This window comes from Pinus tabuliformis, chromosome 5_2, assembly GCF_031772625.1.
Source record: "Pinus tabuliformis cultivar Carrire ecotype Pingquan chromosome 5_2, CPIR1, whole genome shotgun sequence".
Classification (NCBI taxonomy): domain Eukaryota; kingdom Viridiplantae; phylum Streptophyta; class Pinopsida; order Pinales; family Pinaceae; genus Pinus; species Pinus tabuliformis.
The window spans coordinates 1080811241-1080836926 of record NC_142306.1 but is presented as its reverse complement, the minus strand read 5'-3'; the positions used below and the strand labels follow the sequence as shown (position 1 = coordinate 1080836926).

General features: G+C 40.0%; 1 protein-coding gene across 4 annotated transcripts in view; it reads right to left on the bottom strand.

The window, feature by feature from the left end:
* Positions 1-295: 295 nt before the first annotated feature.
* Positions 296-25686, bottom strand: part of LOC149162988 (RNA helicase family protein) — a 405052-nt gene continuing 379661 nt past the window's right edge. Inside the window, exons 22-24 of one of the 4 annotated variants that reach the window (XR_016261962.1) lie at positions 16746-16825; positions 860-929; positions 481-599 (exon numbers count right to left, since the gene is read on the bottom strand). Coding sequence is in view for 3 of the 4 variants with exons in the window: in XM_089437477.1 (XP_089293603.1) it covers positions 1170-1371; positions 16746-16825 (282 nt within the window). In the remaining variant the exon portion in view is untranslated. Of the gene's footprint in view, positions 600-859; positions 930-1068; positions 1372-16745; positions 16826-25686 lie in introns of those variants that run through there. The other 3 variants (XM_089437479.1, XM_089437477.1, XM_089437478.1) reach the window with 3 other exon arrangements.

The window sequence follows — 25686 nt, the reverse complement described above, 5'->3', positions numbered from 1 at the left end:
GAAACAATTGCTTATTGTAATGTCATAATGTAACATTAAGAAATCATATGTAGTTTTAGTTTAGTCATTGCACATTGTACTTGTAACAGATTGATTTTACTCTATGCATCAATCACTGCAATATGATCTCATTAATTTTATCGCGTATCCTCTCTTTCATTTCCAACACTCTCCACATCTTATTAAAATGTAGCAAAACCAATTAAAACTTTCTTGAACCCCATCAAGGAAAAGATGCCTTTCCCATTATTTTCTTCCATGTCTCTATTAACATGTCAATTTCTTTTAAAAAGCATTGGGAAGGAATATAATTCAATGTATTAGATTTAAGAATAATTAAAAAGATAAAGTCAAGAAACAGATGTATCTATATAACATTATCTCTAAGCTCTTTTCTAGACACGTTAGATGAGAATGACTTGTGATTGCTCACGTGAACATCCAAATAAGAAGATTAACAATTTAATCCAATTTTACGACTTTGGAAAAAATGAGGGGCAATTTCAGGTAGCCAAGACGAGTCTATTGCAGTTACATTTTGCATATACTTGCGTTCTGTAGAAACGACAGAATGATAAACAACCCACTTTGGATTTACTCTGCAAAAGTAAACGAAGTATGACTCATTAGAATTGAAATAAAACAAGATTAAATCGGAATTAAAAGTGTTAAGTGCGTTAATTTATATTGCAATACACATAAAAAAATGACGCCTTTTATGAATTTTTGATTACACATCAATGGTGATATTAGATTTAATATTTGCATACAACTTTGGGAATTGATTGCAGTGCTAGATAGGGGAGCATATTGCCTTGCTTATACTATGGGCATATCCGATGGTGAGTGGATTCTTCACCTTGTTTGAGAGATGACCCAACATAAACTAGACAATTTCCTCCTTAAATTGGTGAATTCAACTTGTACACCTTGAATGCGGATACATGAAGATTGAAGGAATTAAGTGTAAATGTATGGAATGAGATAAATAGTGTCAGAGTCTTGTGTTAAAGCATATGATGCAAAAAATATTCAACAAATTATATACATCTCACTTCCAAAATAAAACAAAACACATACATTTTAGATAACATTGTTCCCACCTAATCCTATGACCCATTGGTTGTGAGACTAGCATAAATTGCAGATATCAAAAAAATGGTGTAAACTTAATATTTTACCATCCTTGTAGGATATTGTACACTGACAATAATGATAATATACCAAATGGATGCATTCTCTAATCTAATGTCTTCATATCCAGAATCATCAAGAGATTTGAGGTCAGCATTTACACGTCCATATTCAGACAATCCCACGACAGCAATGGTGACATGCCAAATGAAGGGAGCATTCCCAAGTCCAAGTCTTCTAACAACATAAAGGAAAAAAGATCAAGGAACCAAATTTGCTAACAGCAAAAAACTAAATGCGGGAACGAAGAATAACAAATATCTTGCATGTATACACTTTCAAGCAATTACATCTCATCCTTAAATTAATATGACAAAAGCCAATAAAATTGTTGACAATAAGCACATCAGAATAAATCACATGACATGAACTTGGAAGTTAGAACTAAGTTTCTAAATATGTATTTAATCATGTAATTGTATGGTAATAGGAGTAATTTAGATTCTCGAAGTTGGCTGGAGAGTTGTTTACATCAAATGTTTTAAAAAGTAGGTGTAGTTTAAGAATGAGTGTAAATATTAAATGCATGTTTTTTTCAACAACTAAATGGAAATGACACTAATTACACACAAATAAACAATGTTACAAGTCAATCTTCAATCAAACTAGTTACATTCGTACCCCTATTAATTCAGTGCTTAGTTTATAATCTAAGGCCATGCTTTTCCCACATGGAATGGTTATTAATCATTAAAGAAAATGTTTTTCCATCAATATGGATACCAGTGCCTCCTATCTACTTGGGTGATGGAGTCCTAGGGAATTTAACCATGGAAATATCAAATCTTTGAAGGTAGTAAGGGGGAAAACCCTAGGTTTTCACTTGCTAACCCTAACTATCACTTTATGAGGGGACTGCTTTTCTAGAGAAAAGCTCTCTAGGAGGTTCTCTAGGGTAGTGCAAGGATATAAATTAAAGCATGAAAAATTTACCAAGTATTTCATATAAACATAATCATTTAGATATGGAACATAAAAACCCTAGCAACATCCATTACATGCAATAATCATGAAAGATACTGAATAAAAAAATACTCACAAGATATCCAAGAACAAGCCTTCTTTATCCCAAAATGGGATCTCCATAAAAGATCATGTCTCCACAAAGTAGCGAATTACAACAAATGGGCCAACATCTCTAAGAGAGGTCAAGTTCTCCCCATGTGACAATGAAAAAACAAATGAGGTGAATCTCTAATTATATGAGGTCTACCTCTCTTAATTTCTAACTAAAAGACCTTGCACAAATTTGATTTTTGAGTGGACAAAAATTCAAATTACAGTTAGAAGCCAACCCACTAGATTTACAACTTAATATGCCAACATAAGCCCACATGTGTGAGCCACAGGCATAAAAATATCACGACGTCATGCCTTTATAGGGTTTCAAATGCTCCATAAAGGCAAAGTGAGGCTAAAAATGTCTCTGAGCATCATAATCATCCTCTATTTGAGGAAAATCCCTAAATCATGCATCAAAGCAACTCCAAGGGTCCAAAATCCAGTTGTGGGTGCCACACATCATCTCCATCAGTGTCATACAAGTAACGTGGTGCCTCTTCTCTCTAGCATTAAGGCTCCATCAAGTGCAACAAACCCTACTCAATCATCCTAAGGATGACCATCCTCATTTGGGCTCTAAATCATGGCATGCCCATCAAGTAGTGTCAAGGCCAACTTGGGGGCATGTTGGGTCCATTGGTACATCATCAAGAATCCTCCATGCTAGGCAAGAGAAGCCCAATGTTTTGGCTCTTGGGGGTGCTTTGGGATGTATCTCAACTGCTCAATTCATTGAAAGGCCTAGCACTCTGCCAAAAGTGGGCAACACTACATCTACTACGTCATCATGTTCTCTAGATTATAATGTATGGCCTAGGCATCATGCGGAGTAGGGTGCCCCCAAGGCCTCCACTTCTCTAGACCACCTGGAAAAACCAACTCAAACTCAAGTGAAAACAACCATTCATTAGAGACTAAGATCATAAATGCATCTAAGTGGACCATACTTAATTGTTAAGGGCATATTAATACTTCAAACTGAGATCACCTTCAAATATCTAATTAGATCAAGTCTTGTAAAGGTGTTCCCTACCTTTGTAAGGGTGGGTAAGTAGGCAACCCTATTAGGTGCTTCCATCCCCCCAAGTGGGAGTGGCATTTAGAAGATTGATTCTTCAATCAATAGGTGTTGGTGTAAGTGGCAATGGAAGGGAAGAACTTCATGGCCAAGTGCCATGGTTAGGGGACCAACTGATGGGAGTTGTTAACCACCACCCGCGGGTAGTATACATAGGAGAATTTTTTTCTCCTAGATGGTCCTCAGACGACAGCTAACAACCCCTTGCAGCCACCAGATAGCTCGATGTGCCACTATCTCAACCATCTGAGCCAACCATATGCTTCCTCGCCCATCTATCGTGATTTTATGATTGAAGGTGGGCCTTTCGACCTCGAAGGTATGGATTTTCATTGTGTAGTTGGGTACTTTTGTTTACTTATGATGGACACTTTTGGGCATGGACTAGTGGGGGGATTCGATGGAAATTGTTGGCTTAGTTTGTACTCTTGTCTCCTTTGCCCAATTTGATGGTTAACCCTGTATCCTAGTCCTGTGGCATCTCCTTTATTGGCTACTAGCTTTAGGGGTGGCACTACATGGGAAACCCTGATTTTGGTTGCGTGGTCCCACATCCCGAGACAATATATATCAATCCCCTCCGCTCATGATAACCCCATTCACCATATTTCCCATTTGAATCCACATTTTCCCATTGGGTCCATAAGGAGTTAGCCCCCCCTTCCCCTTGCCTACACTTTGAGTCGAGCCTGGAACGATGCCCTGAAGGTTGATGTAGCTAAAAAGAAAAGAAAAAACATAATTTGGCCACTCTCAATAGGAAATGTACCATAAAATACAAAAGATGGCCAGGACATACAAATTTAGCATGTGGGGAAAAGCCAAACATGAGCTCTACCCCTATCATCATGGCCATCACCCTGGTTCATATGGCCCCTCATATCGACTCCTTACATCATTAAGGAACCCATGATTGTCCCAACCTTTGGTGGGTGATGAACTGCCCCACCTTAAGTAGGTATTCACTGCTATATCTTACATATCATGCTCTTACCCCCTAGAGCCCTAAGCAGTTTCAAAGGAAAAATCAATAAAAGGCAAAAGGCATATGAAAAGGGTGGAAAAGCAATCGCCAGGGTAACTCATGTACCATGATTGCTCCCTCCTACATTCATATACCCAAGTGTGGGCTTCCTTATTTTAGCCACCCTTGTGTTGTGGCATGTGGCTTGGATCTTTCCCAAATGCCCCACTCCATTACATCATTATATCACGCACCACCTGCCATTTAATGGATGTACCATGGACATGTCACCCCCTTAGAGGTTGAAACCATCTAATAGGGGCCTTGGTTAACCTTCTTCTTCAACTTGGAGACACCTGTACATTCTGAGGCCCATTATGGAAGGGCATGCCACTATGAAGTGTTCACTTGGTTCCATGATTTGTAAACTCATTTACTCAATTGCACTAATGTTTGGTTGTATTGGAAGTTGAGGGGAAACATTGGATCTTATACAAGATTGCAGGTGGGTCTTCGTTTGGGGTCTGGTCTCCCTATATGGGATCCAAGCCCTCCATGTTGATTTTTGGGTAGCATTGGATGTGCTCTAGCTACGAAATTTGGTGGAGGGCCTAGAACACATGAGATCTCCAAGACCCAGAAATTGTTTGGCAAAATTCCAACCGGATTGTATTTTATTAAAATAATTAATATTTTTAATTGGGTTCCTAAGTCTAAACTTAAGAAAATTAAAATATTAATGGGTATTAATGAAAATATGGGTGAGAAGCTTCTAAGAGACGAGGATCAAATTTAATTTAATCTTAGTTTTTGATTAGAGATTAGATCACGGTCGTTGATTTCTCAATAGGAAAAGTATAAAGGAAGGCTTGGGGTTAGTTGGAGAGGACACGCAAGGAGATTGAGGAAATCGATTTCCTGAGGTGAGTTCTCAGGAGGGAAATCGATTAGGGATATCTTGCCGCTGAGGGGTAGTGATAGTTCGAGAATACAGACAGAGAGGCAGAGAGAAGCTCGCTGAGGCAGTGCAGTAGCCGGGAGAGCTGACGCTGGGCCAACCTGGGCCCACGCAGCCTTGATGCAACTCCAGGATGGCTAGCGCAGAGGAAGAGCTACCTTCCATGCAGAAAGTCGGGGAGTTGCTGAAAACTATTGGAACAGGCAGGAAAGTTGATGCAATGGGAAGAAGTGCTGACACAGAGCCTTAAAGAGCTCCATGCAGGCCGACGCAGTTACTGCGAAGGGGCAGCGCAGTTGTAGCTGGGGACAACGAGTCTTGCTCCCGGATCAGCGGGATTCTGCCAGGTAAAGTGAGGTAAAACTCACTTAGGTTCTCTGCCATTGTATTTCTGTCACTGGTTTGCCAGAAGTGCAACCAACATTTGTATTAAGAACTTCTACTTAATAATAGAAAACCCTCAGAGCTGCTACACCAATTTTCCCGCATTGGGTTTTCCGGGGACGTTTAGTCCAAAAATAAGTGTGTCCTTTGCATGATTGTCTCATTTATTTTTCAGTTCTTAATCTGTATAGTGGTGTAGGTTGTAGTGTATTTACATTAATATTTTCTGAACATTTTTGAAAATAACTTTTTAAATGAAGAATACAAGTAGGTAATGTAAATTAGTTTTTTGCAGTAGGATTTTTGGTTCGTTAGATTTAAAAATTTTCACATGGTATCAGATGGATTGCAGATCAACGAGGACTAAAGCCATCAACAAAAGGACAGAGGAAAATTTGTGCTGAAGACAACTGTCCCAAGAGACAACGCAGTTTCTGGCCGAGAGAGCAGAGGAGGGGTGTCGCAGTCACCAAGGGGGGCTCACATAGAGCCTGCGTCAACCTGTTTGTGTGATGTTGTTGCTGCAGAGGGCAACATAGAGACTGTTGAGTCTCGATTTTCTAGTTGCCGGGGCTAGAGATGCAGCGCAGGTTTCATATAGAGTTGTTGGTGGGGTGCTGATTTTGTTGGTGCAGAACAGTACCTAGTGGGGTAGAAGCAAAGTAGAGGGAATCAGTTCCTCAGAATATTTTTTGCCAAGAAATCTATATCGAGTGTTGAGTAGCAAAAAGAGAGATTAGAGGGGTGGTTTGACAGTTGTTGGCAGTAAGATTTCTATGAAGCAAATCAAATTTCAGAGGGAGCTTGTTTCTTAGAGGATTTTTGGCGCCAAAGAAATCCATATTCGAGTTTTGCTGGGGCAACAACGAAATAGGGAGAAGAGCACCTGTTCGACACTCATTTGAGCAGAGATGGCAGTTAATGGACTGAGGGATCATGACAGGTTGGATGGAGCATCCAACTTTGTCATCTAGAAGGCCAGGATCCTGGCAGTTTTGGACAAAAATTGCATCAAGGATTATGTCTTGAAGACGGTTGTTGTTCTGGTTGATGCTAATCCTCTCAAGAAGTACAAGGAGGCTCAGGGAAAAGCGAAGTGCATGATCTTGGACGGGGTCAAGGATCATGTGATCCCACATATTGCTGAGAAGGACACAACAAGGGAAATGTGGGAGGACTTGACCACTTTGTACGAGGAGAACTTCTATTCAACGGAAGATATTGCTTGTAAGTTGAGATAGTATCAGATGCAGAAGGGAGAAGAAATCGATCCCTTCCTTCTCAGGCTGCAAGGGATCCAAGACCAGCTAACTTCTGTAGGGTCTACACTATATCCTGAATTCATGGTCAGGACTGTCCTAAACGCAGTCACTGAAGATTGGGAAACCTTTGTCCAGAGCATCTTAGGTAGGGCTTCTCTCCCCAATTGGGAGGAGATGTGGGCAGCTCTTTGACAGGAAGAGATCAGAGAGTTGACCAAGGCGGGAAGTAGCAACAAAGGGATTAGAGTCAAGAAGGAGGAAGAGGAGGATGAAACTCTTGCATTAGCGAGACATCAGAAGAGGAGAAAGAAAGATATATCCAAAGTCAGATGCTTCAGATGTGGAGGTCATTTCACCACTCAGTGCCCTCGGAAGAAGGGCAAGGAAGAGAACTTTGACTCAAAGGCTACTCCAGCAAAAGCTGACAAAGTGGACGATGATGAGGATTGCACCATGAGTGCTCATGTACCTCTAGAAAAGAGGTGGGGTGATATTGAGCTGTAGTCAGGAGGACTACAGGTGAGGGTAGGATCCTTGAGGCGCCCAAACTCTTGGATCACATACGACTATGGGAGCCCTTAATGACAGTAGCAGAATGACGGGAGTCAGTTGGTGAGAGGGATGATGGAGCAAAAATGGCAGAGCTAGAGTGCCAAAGTTTGAAGTAGCGCAGTGGAGTGTTGCAGCAGTGCGGGAGGCAAAAAGCAGATACAACAACAGCGCAGTAGCATCAGATGGTCAGCACAGATTAGCAGCAGAGGTAGCTTCAACGTCTAAGGGTAGCCAGACTGATCAACATGTCAACTTTTGGGTGAGTTTTTAGTTTCTTACTTCTCAGCAACTGAGTTGCAGTGTAGCAGTTAGCAGTGGCAGTGCTATGGGTAGCATGATGCAACATAATGAGAGGGAGTTTCAGTAGAAATGCAATAGTGTGATGGGTAGCAGTACAGATTGCAACAACACAGTGGATGAAGGGCAGCAGGAAGAGCATCAGCAATGCAGAGGACCGATGTCGTGGATTAGTGTGATACTTCTTCTGAGAAGTATTACTAGAGCGCATTCCTCACTAAGAGGGAGCGTTCATTTTTGGGTAGCATTAGATGTGTTCTAGCATCAAAATTTTGAGGGGCTAGAACACATGAGATCTCTAAGACCCAGAAATTGTTTGGTGAAATTCCACCCGGATTGTATTTTATTAAAATAATTAACATTTTTAATTGGGTTCTTAAGTCTGAACTTAGGAAAATTAAAATATTAATGGGTATTAATGAAAATATGGGCGAGAAGCTTCTAAGAGACGAGGATCAAGTCTAAATTAATCTTAGTCATTGATTAGAGATTAGATCACGGCCGTTGATTTCTCAACAGGAAAAGTATAAACGAAGGCTTGGGGTCACTTGGAGAGGACACACAGGGAGATTGAGGAAATCGAATTTTTGACGTGAGAAGTTATTAGGAGGAAAATCGATTAGGGAGATCTTGCAGATGAGGGGTAGTGATGGCTCGAGAATACAGACGGAGAGGCCCAAACTCAAAAAATAATTTCAAAATTTTCCAGAAAACAACAGTGAAAACAAATTCGAAATCTTGTTCTTAGGAAACCCTAGGCAGCAGAGAAACTGCGGCCCAAGAACCAAAGAGAAATTTCCAGATTAAGATCTTATACTTCAGCTTAAAATTTATCAATGAAACCCTTATGAAAATTCTCCAGTTTTAATTAAAATCTTAAATCCACCTGTTTCAGATTTGATCTTGAAACCCTCACGAAAGTTCTAGATCTGAATTTAAATTTAAACTTTTGGACTGCAAAATCTGGATATGATCCCTGCCAAAATGATGTTGATGAAACCCAGAGATCCAGATCTTACCCTCCGAGGCCTAGATTTGGACTCTGCATAGTTTTCTGCTTCAGATCTGTAGCTGCAGGACAACAAGAAACACCCAAACTATATATACAATGACCCAAAATACTAAAACCCAGAAAACCCAAGTCAGAAAACTGAAGAAAATTACAGATCTATGTACATAAATGGCAGATCTATCAGATCTAGGGAGTGTGAGTCTGACTCTACTCCCAGATCTGATGATCTAAGGCTCTCAATAGCCAGATCTAAGATTTAGCACAGAAAAATTATTTTTTTTGAATTTTAAAGGAGGTACTAAGCTCAAAACCCTTCATGCATCACCCACAAAAAATATCTTATGATAAACCCAGGATCAAATTTAAGTTGGGCTCTTCAGAAGACACAAATCAGGAGTTGGCTGGTTCGACCAAGCACTTCCCCGAACGCCAGATGATCTAAACATCAAGACTTTCCTGCAAAACTCAATTCAACCATCAACATAGAGCGAGAAACGATAATAAAATTCAGATTTAATAGAGATACCTGCTATTATATTCAAAACTTAAGTTATCATTCAAACCCCAGCCACTGAGCAAGATACCTGTACTCAAATCACTCTTCAGAAAGCTATCATCAATGGTTAAAAAGAAATATATGCATGAAAATGACACATCTTACAGTATTTCCACGAAGAGTAACATCAACAAAAATTAACCCCAAAGTCTTTCTTTATTGCTCATAAAAAGATTACAAGAGAGCTTTTCGCTTAGTACACGATTTAGAGGTTGGATTAACTGATTGACAAATCACCTCCTATTTAAAGAGAAATCCTCCAACGGCTAGTTCGAGTGATCCTCATCAAAGCAATCTCGACTGTTGATGAGGATTAAAATTTCTTTTAATCTCATCCATCGAAATTTTAGATTATTGAGGAAATTCGAAATTTTCAATTAAATGCATTTTAATTAATTCAAAAATTAACTTTTTGAATTAATTTCCTCAAACTTTTGACTTTGACTTAACCCTAGAGACCAAAGGCTTAAAATTTAGCAAAATAATTAATTTACCTTAGTCCCTGGACCTCTTAAATTTTAATTTTTTAAGGACCAACGAATTTTTCCCTTGGAGAATTTAAATTTATCTAGGACCTAGAATTAATCAAATTTCTGGCTTAGGATTTTAATTAATTTTGGCTAGAAAATTTAATTAATTAACCTATGAGGGGATAATTTTTTTTTTCAACCCTCAAGACACTTTACATCATGATTTCACATTTTTTACATCTCAAGGGGGAAAACCCATTTCCAAAAGGCCCTCACAGACTACCCAATTCTATGACGCAAATATAATCCAGCAGACCAAGCAATTTGTAATAAAATAACCTAATCAAATGGTTAGGATTATTCCCAAATCACTTTTACATAATCTCGATCTAGAACACTAAGACTCCCCTAAGATCCCAGTGACAAAATCCATTCCGGCTTTGGGGTGAAGCTAAAGGAAAACTCTATCGACCATTCGAGAATGGATCGGTGAGACAAAAATCCTCTCGGAATGTAGATCGTCACCAGAAAATTAGGTTTACCTAGGTAAACACATACACGATACGGATCTGCTGAGATTATTTACATTATACACATGCAGAATGGGTTTACATTATAACATGATCCTCAAGCTGGCGATGATAGCTGGATGGTAGGAACACATTGATCAAGCGTTATCCCTTTTGTGAAAAATGAGGTGTACTACTATGGGTCGTTGACACGTAGTGGTCAACAAGGCCTATTGGAGCATGCCATTTGCCTTGTTGTGCTATCTAAGCCCTGTCCTTAAGTAGAGTAATCCTCTTTAAGCCTATCTTGTCACCTTATCCCTAGTCCTTGATAGATACCTAAGGTGACCTAATAGAGGGAAGCCTCCCTGTGGTGAAAATCCAATAAAGAGCACGAGGTGGTGTGATGTGGTGACAATGGGCATCCACCTCATTGTTGTTCCTTGGTCTAGTTCTTGTTTTGTGAGCTCTCCTCACAAGACCTGTTATATTTTGAGACAACAAGACCGAAGGATTCATTATGATTGCCTCTCCATCTTCCTTTGCAATCATCTCAAATATTACCAATGGAATCCATAAATCACAATTGTTTCTTGTACATTCATCAAATAGACTTGGTATTTGGTTCTTCTTTAGGTTTATTATTGACTACATGAATGCAATGTGGCATCTTTGTTGAAATTTCTAAGTATTACCCTTTAGAAATTTTATCTGTATTCTCTGGTTTATTTCGCCTACTTGTTTAATTACTAACAAGTTATTTAACCAGATAAACACTAAAATAAACACAATACAGTCTCAACCATCTACAGATCACCAGCTGAAAGAAATGAACAAACACACAAATTTTTGGACAATCGTCCCTGGAAAAACCTAACTTGGGAAAACCAATGTAGTAATTCTGAGGGTTATATTATTATGCAGTCTTTCTAAGTATAACTAGGTGACAAACTGGCTCACCTGATAGAGAAAATAATCTGGCAGTAATACCTCTCTATTCGGAAGAAGATATTCAGAAAGTCTACCCCACAAAACCCTCTCCAACACAATCTGAAGCTCAGCATCAGCCCTCCTAGCCTCTGCATCAGCCCAAAACCCTTTGCATCAGCGCTCTGAGGTACTGCACAGCCTCTACAGCCCTCTGCGTCACTCCTGCAGCCTTTGCGTGGATGATGCAGGCCCTTCTGGCCTCTGCACAGTCTCTTCTACCTCTGCGTGGCTCCCTTTGGCTCAGCATCTGCCTCTCTCTGGTTCTGCATTGGTCTCTCAGCACTATCTCTGCCTCATACTCACTGCCCCTCACTGCAACTGATCATTGATTCGATTTCTCTTAGCAAACCCTACTGTAGAAAATCGAATGACTGATCACTCTGGTGTATTCTCCAGTTGACCCTCAAGCCTCCTCTTATACTTTTCTCCTTCAACAACCGAGATTACATCTTTAATCAATGGCTAAGATTAGATTTGGTGTGATCCATGTCATTTAGAACCTTCTAACCCAGTTTTATATTAATATCCGTTAATATTTTATGTTTCCTAAGTTTAGACTTAGGAACTCCATTAAAATTATTAATTATTTTAATATATCCTAAACTGGGTAGAATCTGCCCAAACCATTTCTGGGTCTTAGAGATCTCATGTGTTTTAGGCTCTCCACCAATTTTCATGGCTAGAGCACATATGATGCTACTCCAAATCAACACTTCCTCGCGAGGACTATGCTCTAGTAATACTCCACACTGAGCATCACCCTGATTATACGACATCGGTACCTATGCTGATGCTAGGCCTCCCCGCCCAACATCCTCTACACCGCTGCATCCTGTACTACTGCACATGGCCTTTCCACTGCCACTGTTGCATCTGTACGGTAGCTCCCTCTGCATCTGTGCTGTTGTTGGTTCTTTCTCCCAACACTGCATCTGCACTGCAATGCCCTCTCATCATGCTGCATCGTGCTACCGCTAATTGCTGCTACACTACAACTCAGTTACTGAGAAGTAAGTAACTGATCCACTAAACTTCTGACATCCATGTCAGGCTAGAAACACTCCCGATGTTGAAGCTCCCTCTGATGCTAACACGTGCTCCCTCTACTACCTCTGCGCTGCTGCAACAACTCCCTACCTCTCGCACCGCTGCAACTCTCTATGTGCCATTCTGCGTTGCTGCAACCTCCTTTGTGCCTCTCGCACTGTTGCAACCCTCTTTTCATTGCCCGGGACTAATGCACTGTAGCACTCTCTACCACTTCATTCGTATACGTTTCTACCGACATCCGCTATCCTGCTACTCTCACTTCGAAGCTCCCATAGCTAGGTATAATCCAAGAGTTTAGGTACCTCAAGGATCCTGCCCCTCATCACCTGTAGTCCTCCTAACTATAGCTCGACATCTCCCCACCTCTTCTCTAGAGGTACATGAGCACTCATGGCACAATCGTCATCCTCTTCTACCTCCTTTTCTGCCTCCCTAGTGTTGCTTTGGAGTCAGACACCTCTCCCTTATTCTTCTTCCTCGGACACTAGTTCGCATAATGCCCCAGTTCCCCACAATTGAAGCACTTTATCTTGGAGAGGTCCTTTTTCTTCCTCTTCTCCTACTTCCCACAAATGTCAGAGCTGCATCCTCTTCCTCTTCTTTCTTGACCTGGACTCCTTTGTTGCTAATTCCCGTCTTGGACAGCCGTCTGATCTCTTCTCAGCCAAGAACCTCCCACACTACTTCCCAAACTGGAAGATTCACTCTGCCTAGAATACTCTGGACAAATGCCTCCCACTCCTCGGAGACTACGTTTAGAGTGGTCCTCACCATCAACTCTTGATCTGGCGAGGCCCCTATGGGAGTCAATTGGTCTCGGATCTCCTTCAACCTACCGAGGAAGTGATCTATCTGCTCCCCCTTCTGCATCTGGTATGACCGCAACTGATTCTCTAGTAACATCTTACTCTACATGGAAGTATGTTGGTGCAACGTCTTCAAGGTGTCCCACATTTCTTTATTGTCTCCTCGGCAATATGCTGGACCACATGGTCCTTGACCCCATCAAGCATTATGCATTTCGCCATGGCCATTGCTTCCTCATACTTTTCATCGTCAGTTAGGTCAACTGGAATAGCCATTGTTCTCAAGGTGAAGGCCTTGATGCGATGTCTATCTAGAAGGGATAGGATCCTAGCCTTCCAAATGACAAAGTTGGACGCCCCGTCCAGCCTGTCCTGATCCCTCAGTCCATTCATGGCCATCTCTATGCTCTTCCTTTGGACTCCCTCAATTCTCTACTTCCCTCTGGAAGTTCTCTCTTCGACTCCTTCTGAGTAGCTACTTCCCTCCTAGATGTTCTCTGTTAGACTCCCTCTGAGTCGTAATTTCCCTCCTGGAAACCTGCCTGCCAACCGTAGAGTCACACCTCTCCAATCTCCTATGCCCCTACAACACTGATCTGAATTTCTTGGCTAGAGATCTGCCTATGTAGCGACTCCCTCTACCTTGGTTTTGCCTCATTAGGCACTGTTCTATCTCGGCAACAACATCACCCCACCAGCTTCACTCCTTGCAATCTACCCACAGCTTCCTATGCCCCAGCAACTCAAGGAATGAGCCTCTAAGCTCTGCGCAATCCCGACACTAGCTGAAATGCTCCACTAGCCAATTGCGTCAACCCTCTTGGTCTCTGCGTGGCTCTTCGTGAGCTTCTTCTACCCTCCTCAGCCTCTGCGTTGGCCTCTCTCTGGTTTGAACTGATGACGCAGTCCCTCTGCGTCAACCCTTCTCCGGTGCTTTTTGCTAGGAACAACTTCTGTCACTCAAGACAGTTGTTTTTGCTGCAACTACTCTGATTTAGTTGGCGCCTTCAGCTCTCCTGTGATCTACAACGCTCCAATACCATGTTGAAATTTCTAAGTATTACTCGTTAGAAATTTTATCTGTATTCTCTGGTTTATTTCGCCTACTTGTTTAATTACTAACAAGTTATTTAACCATATAAATACTGAAATGAACACAATACAGTCTCAACCATCTACAGATCAGCAGCTGAAAGAAACGAACAAACACACAAGGGACACGTTATTTTTGGACAATCTTCCCCGGAAAAGCCCAACTTGGGAAAACCGGTGCAGCAATTCTGAGGGTTATATTATTATGCAGTCTTTCTGAGTACAACTAGGTGCCAAACTGGCTCACCCGACAAAGAAAATAATCCAGCAATAATACCTCTCTATTCAGAAGTAGATATTCGGAAAGTCTGCCCCACGAAACCCTCTCCAACACAATCTGAAGATCAGTGTCAGCCCTCCTGGCCTTTGTGTCAGCCAGAAACCCTCTGCATCAACCCAATGAAGCATTGCGCAACCTCTATGGCCCTCTACGTCACTCCTACAACCTCTGCGTGGATGACGCAAGCCCTTCTCGCCTCTGCGCAGTCTCTTCTGCCTCTGCGTTGATCTCTCGGCACTATCTCTACCTCTCTCTGCTTCTGCGCTGATCTCTCGGCACTATCTCTACCTCTCTGCCTCGTACTCAATGTCGCTCGCTACAACTGATCACTGATTTGATTTCTTTTAGCAAACCTTGCTCTAGAAAATCGAATGGTCGATCACTCTAGTGTATTTTCCAACTGACCCTCAAGCCTCCTCTTATACATTTCCTCTTAGTCCTTCAATGGTCGAGATTACATCTCTAATCAACGGCTAAGATTAGATTTGGCTTGATCCATGTCATTTAGAACCTTCTAACCCAGTTTTATATTAATACCCATTAATATTTTATTTTTCCTAAGTTTAGACTTAGGAGCTCCATTAAAAGTATTAATTATTTTAATATCTTCTAAACCGGGTAGAATCTGCCCAAACCATTTTTGGGTCTTGGAGATCTCATGTGCTTTAGCCTCTCCACCAATTTTCATGGCTAAAGCACATCCGATGCTACCCCAAATCAACAATCTTCCCCTTCATCATGCTATACATGTGTCATCATCCTAAGTCACCACATCATCTAGCATGTTAGCCATGGAAGGACTTGGGCTTTGTTGCTTTTGTATACAAGCTTATTTTGCCTATATGTCTTCCATGGATGCCATGCGGCATTTTCTCATTTGTTGGGGCTATATATGTGTTTTCATCTTAAGTGGCCACATCCTCGGCTATTTTGGCCATGGAGAAACTGGATCTTATTTCTCTTTCTATGCAGGCTTCCTTCTTTCATGACATCTAGTGTCAAAGATGTAGCACACAAGCAACACTCGCTTTTCAATCATGCAAAAATTCAATATGTTTTGCCCCATATGCTTTTTTCCTTATAAAAGCAACCTATTATGGAGAGCATAGGTGTTCCTTCATATTCCCATCCACCCTTAGCTCTGCACCTTTTGTGCCTTAGTTCATCCTTTGTTGTGACAGGGAGATTGCAAAGGTAACCTTCCTTTTAGCTCCTCGAATAATTTGCATGCCAAAACTCCATAGGACTAAAGCTTTCTAAAGCATTATTGGCATAGCCATTTTCGAAGGTCATATGCATTGGTTAACTAATTGTTGCTAAAGTTCTATTGAAGACTTTATGTCCACTAAAACTTGTTATGCTAGTGACTTATGCATGCTGAAATCAACGCATTGTTCAGAGTGAAGATAGATGCAAAATATCGACCCATTTCAAATGGGTGAGCCATACACCCTAGGCATGTTTCTAATGGGTGATCTGAATTTATATATATATACCCCCCTTGTAGTGATTGTCATTGAGCTCAACACCCCCATAACAAAAATGGGGGTTTCCTCGCAATGGGGGATGCACATAAAACTTGTGAGGGGGCACTAATGTGCCAATCTAAGGTCGATGTGTCCAAATCCACACCTAGGATGGGAGACATGTTCCCTGGCTACATACAATTAAACTATTACATGTTATCACAAGAAGATTCAAGGAAATTATATGGTTTATATGCCATTTGGGACAAAATGGAATGAACAACTATTCAACAAGAACTCAAAAAATCAATGCAACTTTCCTAGTTAAATGAAATAACATTATTTTAATGCTATGAGTGACCAAAGTAATCCAACAGAATGCTAAACTGGAACAAATAATAATATCAACGTTAGAGTTCTAGAGCATCTCCATTGATTGACTATCATGGTTAGTTGTAAAAATTGAAATTCTATAAATACATGGTTCGAAATGCAATCAATGGTTGTGTAATACTAATAGATAGATCACACACCAATTTATCAACTTTGATCTATAATGAGAACAGTCAAATAATGTTATAGGTCCATGATGCTTAAAAATGTTCTTCTAGCAAGAAAGTAATGCAACATAATCATGCAAATAGATCGCATGTTAAACATTGAATTTCAACCATAAGAAACAATAAGGTTAGCCATTAGCTATGAATCTTATTAACAAAACAAGAAAAACTTAAATATCATGATGAAGTCAAATATAACCAACCTGAAAAGTACTGAAGATGGATGGATAAAAAGTTCTTGACCACCTCTAATAGTTCGATATTTTCCTGCTTCACTTGAGATCTAGAAATCATACATTATGAGCACAATTATCAAAGACAGGCAGAAATACTAAAGATGACAAAGTACCGTCCTTAAACAAACAAGCCACACTTTCTGACACTAAAAATACACATCTTTGCAGATCTAAGAGGTATTAAAATCATCAACGAGAAATTGCATCCTAAATGAACATAGACTATTTTATACAACACAAACAATGCATCAAAGGGATCCTATTGATATTCTCAGTTTAAACGTCGACTGTAATCAAGAATTTTACATGAATATTTCTATCAAAAGAACACATGCTTCTCCATAATCTAAGCCTTAAATCCATTTGATAACTAATTTAACATTCTTGGAAATGAAATGCAAATTAAACTAGCACATGGAGAGCAATAAAGGCTTGAATCCCCAGCTTTCATTCTACCAAGACATTTTTTAATGGTAAGATTATCCTCTAGTTTAGGGCTGCATGGAACTGTAGATAATGTCAATCCATCAATATGATGATAATTCCTTGTAGCTCCTAAAGAAGGACCATTAACAAATTTGATTTAATTGTTTACTAAATTTTTCTAGTTATGCTATTGTCACAAGTATGTTTTATAAATTAGAATGTTATAGAGTTTCCTATGACTAAATTATGGTGTAGAATTTCTTTAACATGATCATGTCTTGCAAATTCCGAGTCATTCAGAGAACTTCAATATATGAAAGAATAGGTATGAGATGACATATGACATCTTGATAGTGGTTGCATGACATGAAAAAGTACTCTAGTGAGGCCATTCATGAAAGGATGCATCATGAGCTTAGTGACAAACCAAATTATGTTGTGTAAGGCTAGGGTCATGTTGACACACAATCTAGTAGGGCCCTAGGATGGGAACCTATGGCACAACAACTAGACCAAATGACAACAATGGAACAAAGACCCGTCGTCACCCTCTATCAATGTCCCCTACACATGATTTAGGAAGGATCAATGATCTTTGTGTGAAGTGATTCCACAAAGCTCATTCAAGGAGAGGCACAAAAATGGTTCAATGCTTCAAAGAAGCTAAAAGGTTCTCCAAGAAAGACCTAGGGCTTGAAATTTGCAATAATGATAGGGATGCCTAGAATCAAGGCTCCAAAGGTGAGATAGGACCTCTCAGGAAGTTTTTCTCTCTTCTTTGGAGACCTAATAAGAGCTTATGCTAGACCTAGGGTTTTAGGAATAATCATGGAAAGAAATTCCTCCAAGGTATTCACTAGGTCGAGGTAAGAGAGGGGAAAGGGTCTCTTAAGATTTATTCCACCGAATACAAGGCTCATACAACCCTAAAGAAAGCTACCTATCCAAGGAAATTCGAGCTAGGCTTACCTTCTAGGGCACACCTAGGGCACAAATATTTATGGAGAATTCACCATGGGAACTCAACCAAAATTTGAGATCATCAAGAGAAAACACAAAGGAAGAGTCTTATGATTTTCCAAATGGAATTCCAAAATTCTCACTATAATAGAATTTTAAGGGTGCCCTAGCTAGTTGTCCTATGGAGAGGGGCTGAAATTTTTGGGAGAAGAAAAGAAATGGAAAAGAAAGGGTGATCAACAAAGTTCTTGGACCAGTGCCTATATCCCTTGGCTATGGAGTCTATGATGTTTCAAAATTTGCCAATATTTTCTTCAAGGAGGCTAAAGGTGGATGCCCTAGCAACCAAGCTTTAACATTTAGCCACCCAAGATCTATGGATTTTCATGGAAGAACAATAAATCCATCCACTAGGAACATTCATCTATTGTCAACCAATGAGTAACATATGCAATTGACAACCAAAATAGCCTTTACAATGATATTCAAAAAACTAGGGCACAATAACATTCACTAGTTGAAACAATTCCATAAATCAGACATTATTCAAGAGAAAATTTTCAACGAGTACTTACAAGATGACAATGAGATATATCCAACCATAGAAAAAGAAGTAGCTCTAAGAAAGATCGAAATTTTAGCTTCCAAAGATGTTGAAATGCATCAAAGAGTCTCCAATTCATCCAAGAGAAAAAGTGTGAATGCCTTTTACAAGAGAAACTCAAGTGCTGATGATGCTCTCTCACAATGAGAGCGAGTTCTATTTATATGAGACCTTTAGAGGTCAAATTCCTATTCGAAAGCCCCTAACAATATTTTAATGTGCAAAAATAAGGCCTTGGTGACAAGCCCACCAAGTAGCTCCAAAGATTATGAATAAACCATCCAATAGTAGGTGGAAATGATGATGCCATGATGAAGTGAGGTTGTTGGAAGACCACATTAAGTTCTCTAAGTGCCAAAATGAGAGAAAAGACTCCATAAATGATTCACAAGGGAATGGCCCCTTAATGTCCATGTAAGTCATCATGTGGTGCTCCAAAGTGGCTTTAGGGCACAAAAAATGGTCTCATCGGTCTCCTGGTGAAGGATAAGCCTATAGACTGCTCCAAATGAGGGAACTCATGATGGTGTTTTCCCTCCCATGTCTCAAGGGTAAGACAAACCTCCTCTGGGCCTTGGATCAACTACCAAACCATGTGTACACTACTAATCCAGCTGGGGCAATGTTGGTCCAAATTCATCACCTCGCGAATAATGCGGGGCAATGAAAAAGTTGTTGCAGGTGTTGAGGGTGCCCATGAGATGAAATAATGTTCTATCACATGATGGAGTCCCATGGCTTTCAACGCATCCCCTACAAGAGTCGACATGATCCCTTGGTGAGATTAGGCCCGAGTGGAGTTGCCCAACCCATGATATAACCACTTGCCAATTACATATAAATCAAATGTCTCTCCTCACCATCGAGTACAATAATTCATTAGTGCATCTAAGTGAACCAAGCTTGTTAATCAAGGGCACAACTGAGACTTCATAATGGGCTTCCCTTCCAAATTTGGGGTTTTCAGCATGTAATAGTGTTACCTCCCTAGGTAGGAGTGCCTAATGAACAACCCTATTAGGTGTTCCCAACCCCCAAAGAGAAAACCTGGTCCAAGGTACATCCTTCAGGTGATAGAGGTCATGTGGATGATAATCAGGTGGTTTGGGACATAAGGGTCTCAAGGCCAAATGTCATGGGCTCAAGGATAGTGATGATGAGTGGTGTCCACACATTTGGGTGTATAGATGTATGAGGGAGAAATCATGGTACATGAGTTACCCCGACCTTTGTTTTTCCACCTTTCCTCATATGCCTTTTTCCTTTTCTTGATTTTTCTTAATTGTTACTACTCAAGGCTCCAAGAGAATAGAGCATCGTGTGTATGATATAAAAAATGATTACCCCCTTAAGGTGGGGAAGTTCATCGCCCACCAGGGGTTGGGACATACATGGGTTCCATAATGACGCATGGGGCACTCATGGGCCCCTAGGAGCCAAGGTGATGGCCATAATGAAGGGTTAGAGCACATGTTTGGCTTTTTCCCATGTGCTAATAGAATATCCCGACCATCTTTTACATTTTCTGATATTATTCTCTTTTATATGTGGCCATGACATGCTCTTTATCTTTTTTCTTAGCTGCATCAACCTCTAGGCAACATTTCCAAGCTTGACCCAGATATGTGTGTTGATTTTTGGTAACATTGGATGTGCTCTAAGTCTCAAATTTTGCAAGGAGGCTTAGGCACATGTATTCCAAAAAATGTTATGAATATAATTCATAACAAGTAAATAAATAAAATAAATGTAGATATTAAATAATCAAATATTGACTATGTTAAATAGCCATTAAGTTAAGTGAAAAGGCATGTCTAAAAGACATGCCCAGTCACAAAAGGACACCTGCTCAGGTATATATATGCGGGTCCTCATTGTAACATTCGTGACTTACATTTTTATAAATACAAATTATTATTACAAATACCTTTTGTGTATTTTTACATTCAAGCCTACAAGCTATCTATTTTTATGCTTCAGTGGTATCAGAGCCATAGCGCACAATATAATCATGCGAATCTTTGAACATTGTTCGCCGCACAATGTACCATTATATTCACGTCTTGATTGCGTTGAGCAGTTTAATAAAATTCAAGAAGTATTTCAGCGATTAGAAAAATCATGTTCAGAAGTTAAAGCATGTCTAAAGGAAATCAATAATAAGGAAGATGATAACGACAGTGAAGAAACGAAAGAAGATGAAGCAGTAGATGATTATAATGTTCAATATTATGATGAAGGCATATCAAGGCCATCAAGTGCTCCGTTGATACCTGTGGTATATATATGTCGGTCCTCATTGTAACATTCATGACTTATACATTTTTATATATAATAAATTATTATTACAAATACCTTTTGTGTATTTTTACATTCAAGCCTACAAGCTATCTGTTTTTATGCTTCAGTGGTATCAGAGCCATGGCGCACAATATAATCATGTGACTCTTTGAATGTTATTCGCCGCACAATGTGCCATTATGTTCACATCCTGATTGCGTTGAGCAGTTTAATAAAATTCAAGAAGTATTTCAGCGATTAGAAAAATCATGTTCAGATGTTAAAGCATGTCTAAAGGAAATCAATAATAAGGAAGATGATAACGACAATGAAGAAACAAAAGAAGATGAAGCAGTAGATGATTATAATGTTCAATATTATGATGAAGGCATATCAAGGCCATCAAGTGCTCTACTGATACCTGCAAGCCCAAGACCTGTTGTATTTGTTGTATGCATTCAAACTGTTCCATTGTTGTCACGGTCTGTCAGTGCATCAGGAAGACCAGGAGTTGGAGATTCTATGGCTTCAAATAACATGTTGCTGTCTCAAAGTTCACAGGTGCCTCCATCATACAAAATGGTTGTTGTTGGAAAGAATAAGAGTACTTATGCTAGGCATGTTCCTCTTTCGGTCTCGAGTGCTAACACTTTGGCAGCGGCAAGTCCCTCTCAAGGTTCCACTGCTTCACATTCTAGTGGTTCTATGCAAAACTCTCTTTCATCTTCTGTGTTACCTCCATGTACAATTCCAGGTTCTCCTCAATCAAGTCATAGGATGGACATGCATAACGAATATTCCTCAAGTCGAACAAGTTGTGATGCCTAGCCTTCTTCATCTGGGGCTTATGGATCATATATTCGCACATCACAATTATCTTTCTTGATTGGACCTGAAAAAGAGCAGTGTATTTGTTGTGCTACTAATTAGAGTGAGCGTCCTGTGGGCTTCACTTTTGGCTCAGTAACTCCTGAGATGCTAAATCAGCAAAGATCTCATGGGCACACACTAGATGTTGAAGATTCAAATTCTCGTGTACAAGAAAAATCTTTCAGAGTGGACCAGCTTGATCATCAACCAAGTTTACTGGATTAGCATATACATCAGCAACCATAGAGAGGGAAGAATTTGAAATCTTTCCAAGTTCATGCCATTTCCCTTAAAGGATGGGAAGGAACAAAAGCAATGTGAAATTTTTATAAGTGGCCATGATAAAGGTTCTTTTGCACCAACAAATTTCATTGAGTAGGTCAATGAAGTGATCCAAAAAGAGTTGGTGTCCTTACTAGAGCACGACAATGCAAAATATTCCCTTGAAGAAAACTCAGTCAAAGAGAAGAAAAAGGGTAGTAAGTGCACTCCCAATGGAAGGCCTAATCCAATTCCTTATATACATGATTTTGATGATGAAGAATTAAATGAGGTTGCACAGCTAATGGAAGAAGAAGCTGATGAACGGGAGGAAGAAAGGGAAGCAACATGGGGAAAGGGAAAAAACCAATATTATAATGCTGATCATATTGACTATGAGATCCAATCCAGTGATGATGAGCTATCGGCAGTTCAAGAGGCTGAGGTACTAAGACTGCAAAGAAAAAAAGTAAAATCACTTCATCCTGAAGACTTTGGTCTAGATCAGGATGAGGAAGACGAAAGCAATGTTGATTCAGATGCCCATGAGGAAACCCTATAGGAGGTTGTGAAGCAACATGAAGGGGGGCTTGAAAGGAGGAAATCAAAGAAAACTTCAGATAGAGAACTGGGAAAAGATGTTGATGATGATAAAATTGTAGCATTTGAGGAAGTCAAGAAGGATATTAATGCATTAACAAAAGAGCAGCAGATGGAAGTTGTAATGAGTGATGCTCCAGAGTTAGTGGGACTACTATCAGAATTTAAGGATGGACTTGATAACCTGAAAATTGTTCAGGTTCTACTGCAGAAGGTGAAAGGTAACAAAAATGTAACCAAAGAAGGCATGAACTATCTGGAGGTGAAGCAATTGTTGTCGTTGTGCTATTGCCAATCCATTGTTTTCTACTTACTTTTAAAAGCAGAAGGTCGTTCTGTCCGAGATCATCCTGTGATTGCTCGTCTTGTGGAGATACAAGATTTCTTGGATAAGATTCGGCCCATTGACAACAGACTTGAGAATCAGTTTGAAAGAATACTCAAGGAAGACAACACTGATTCAATTGAGGGTGCTCCAGCAAAATCTTCTGTGGACTTTATCTCAGTTGAGGATTTTATGTCAGAATTCAAGACAAGTGTGGTTAAAGCCAAGTCAAATCAGTCTGTGCAGGATGGTGAAGATAGAAATAAATCATTGACAAATTCCGTTGTACCCAAAGATGATATTGTCAATGAAAAACTGTCACCTGTGACCTTGGAGCAAGAGCAGTGCTTAGTGACAATGGCGCTTAATGCATGCTTTGGATTGCAATCCGTGATGAAAGAAGCTAATGAGGGTAGCAGTCCATCGCCTGTTGTGATGGAACAATGTCAAGAGGCCATGTTTTCTCTTTATTATTTGATTCAACATTTTCCACACAAATTTGCTCCACAGGGTATTTGTGATGATTCGGCTAAGTGCCTAGATCCTCATTCTGACAGCCCAACTGTTTATGAAATAGTTGCGAAAACAATTATAGACGTTTTAAAGTCCTCTGTATTTTCAAGGGACTACACTATTATGTTGCTGCTCTGATAAGCATTGTTGAGCCAAAGCTTGCACTTTTGTTTTCCACTGCTATTTTTTGTCAGCGAGGCACTGAAGTAGTTGTTATTACTTCTGAGGAAGGTATAGTTGAAACTTGCTAGCAAGGATGGTATCAGAGCAGAAATCATCTAGTGACACCCAAGACGTCCTATTGGCCGTCAGGCCCTACGAGCTTCCCATTGACGGCCTCAATGGCTTGTCTGTAGTGTCACTGCTGCAAGGCCGAACAGGTGGCGTCCGTGTTTCCCTGGCAGCGTGGCGTAGAAGACCAGCACTCTATGACGTGGCTACTTTGTTACCGTCTCGAACATTGTGGGTTGACGTCGTTGGAGCCACGAGGTCACGACTTTGAAAGTAGCAGGGGCACAGGAGAGGCCACGGTGTAACATCGGGAAAAGCACGCGAAGGGTCATGGTCAATGGATGTGACTCAAAACGGATCCGTTGGCTGCTACGAATTTTCAAGCAAAAAAATATCAATTTTATGTGAACACGTTAAACTATAAAGTATAGCACTATAGTTTAATTAATTAATTATTTTAAAAATATATATATTATTAATTATATATATAATAATTATTTAAAAGAAAAAATCGATAACCATGGATTCAAGACAATGTTACCAAGTGAATTATACAGGCAGAGGTGCCAATGGCGTTGAGTTACATATGTCGAAATAACAAATGGAAACTGAAGGAAACTATCGACAATAAGCTTTGAGGACAAAGCTTCTGAAGGAAAGGGCTATCTTATGAATATAATTCATAACAAGTAAATAAATCAAATAAATGTAAATATTAAATAATCAGATAATGATTATGTTAAATAGTCATTAAGTTAATCGAAAAGGCCTGTCTAAAAGACATGCCCAGTCACGAAGGGACACCTGCTTAGGTACATATATGCGGGTCCTCATTGTAGCATTCATGACTTATACATTTTTATATATAATAAATTATTATTACAAATACCTTTTGTGTAATTTTACATTCAAGCCTACAAGCTATCAGTTTTGATGCTTCAAAGAACCCAGAAATCGTTTTGGGAAATTCCATACAGAAACAGTTGTAATAAAATAATTAATTATTTTTAATGGGGTCCTAAGTCTAAACTCAAGAAAATAATATAATTAAAGGTGTAACTTCTAAAAGAAGACGGGGATCAAGCAAAAATGATCTTAGCCATTGATTAGCTTCTAATCTAGGCTGTTGAATGTCAACAAGGAGATTATATAAGGAGGCTTGAGGGTCACTTGGAAAGACACACACATAGAGTTTAGAAAATCGATTTTCTAAAGTAGAGCAGCTGCCGGGATATTTTCCATAGTGAGCTTTTGTAATGAGGGGCAGGGATAGTTGGGTTGGAGTATCTTCTCCGGGACCCAGGATTAGCAATAGAGGGACAAAGAGACACCAGGAGGAGGTAGTGCAAACCCAGGAGGGGTCGACATTGGGCCAAAAGGGCCCATGCAGAGCTGACGCAGAGCTAGAAGGGCTCATGCAGAAGCAACGCAGTCTTCTAGTGCAGAAATTCGACTGCCAAAGAGCTGAGATTTTTGAGCCAGGAAGGTTGGAAACTGCTTCAGAGGGCATACGTTTCCTAGTTGGGCTGAGGCAGAGCCTGTAAGGCTGACATAGGGCCTACGCAGAAATATTCGAGGACAACTGGTTCAGCGGCTGGAACAACCGGAATTGTCGGGTAGAGTGAGGTAATCATTCTCTATTTGTTATTTGTGCATCTTTCTCTATTTGTTATGTTCTTGTTTTGGTCAAATTAATTAAGTGAAGGATGCAATCTGTTAGCTTTGATATTTGTTGTAGGAAGCAATAAATAATTTGTTTCGGTATTTAACAAATAGGAGAAGTTTAATCAATTGCTGCAGTAGTTGATTCGGGTGCGATTCTCGAATTTTCACATGGT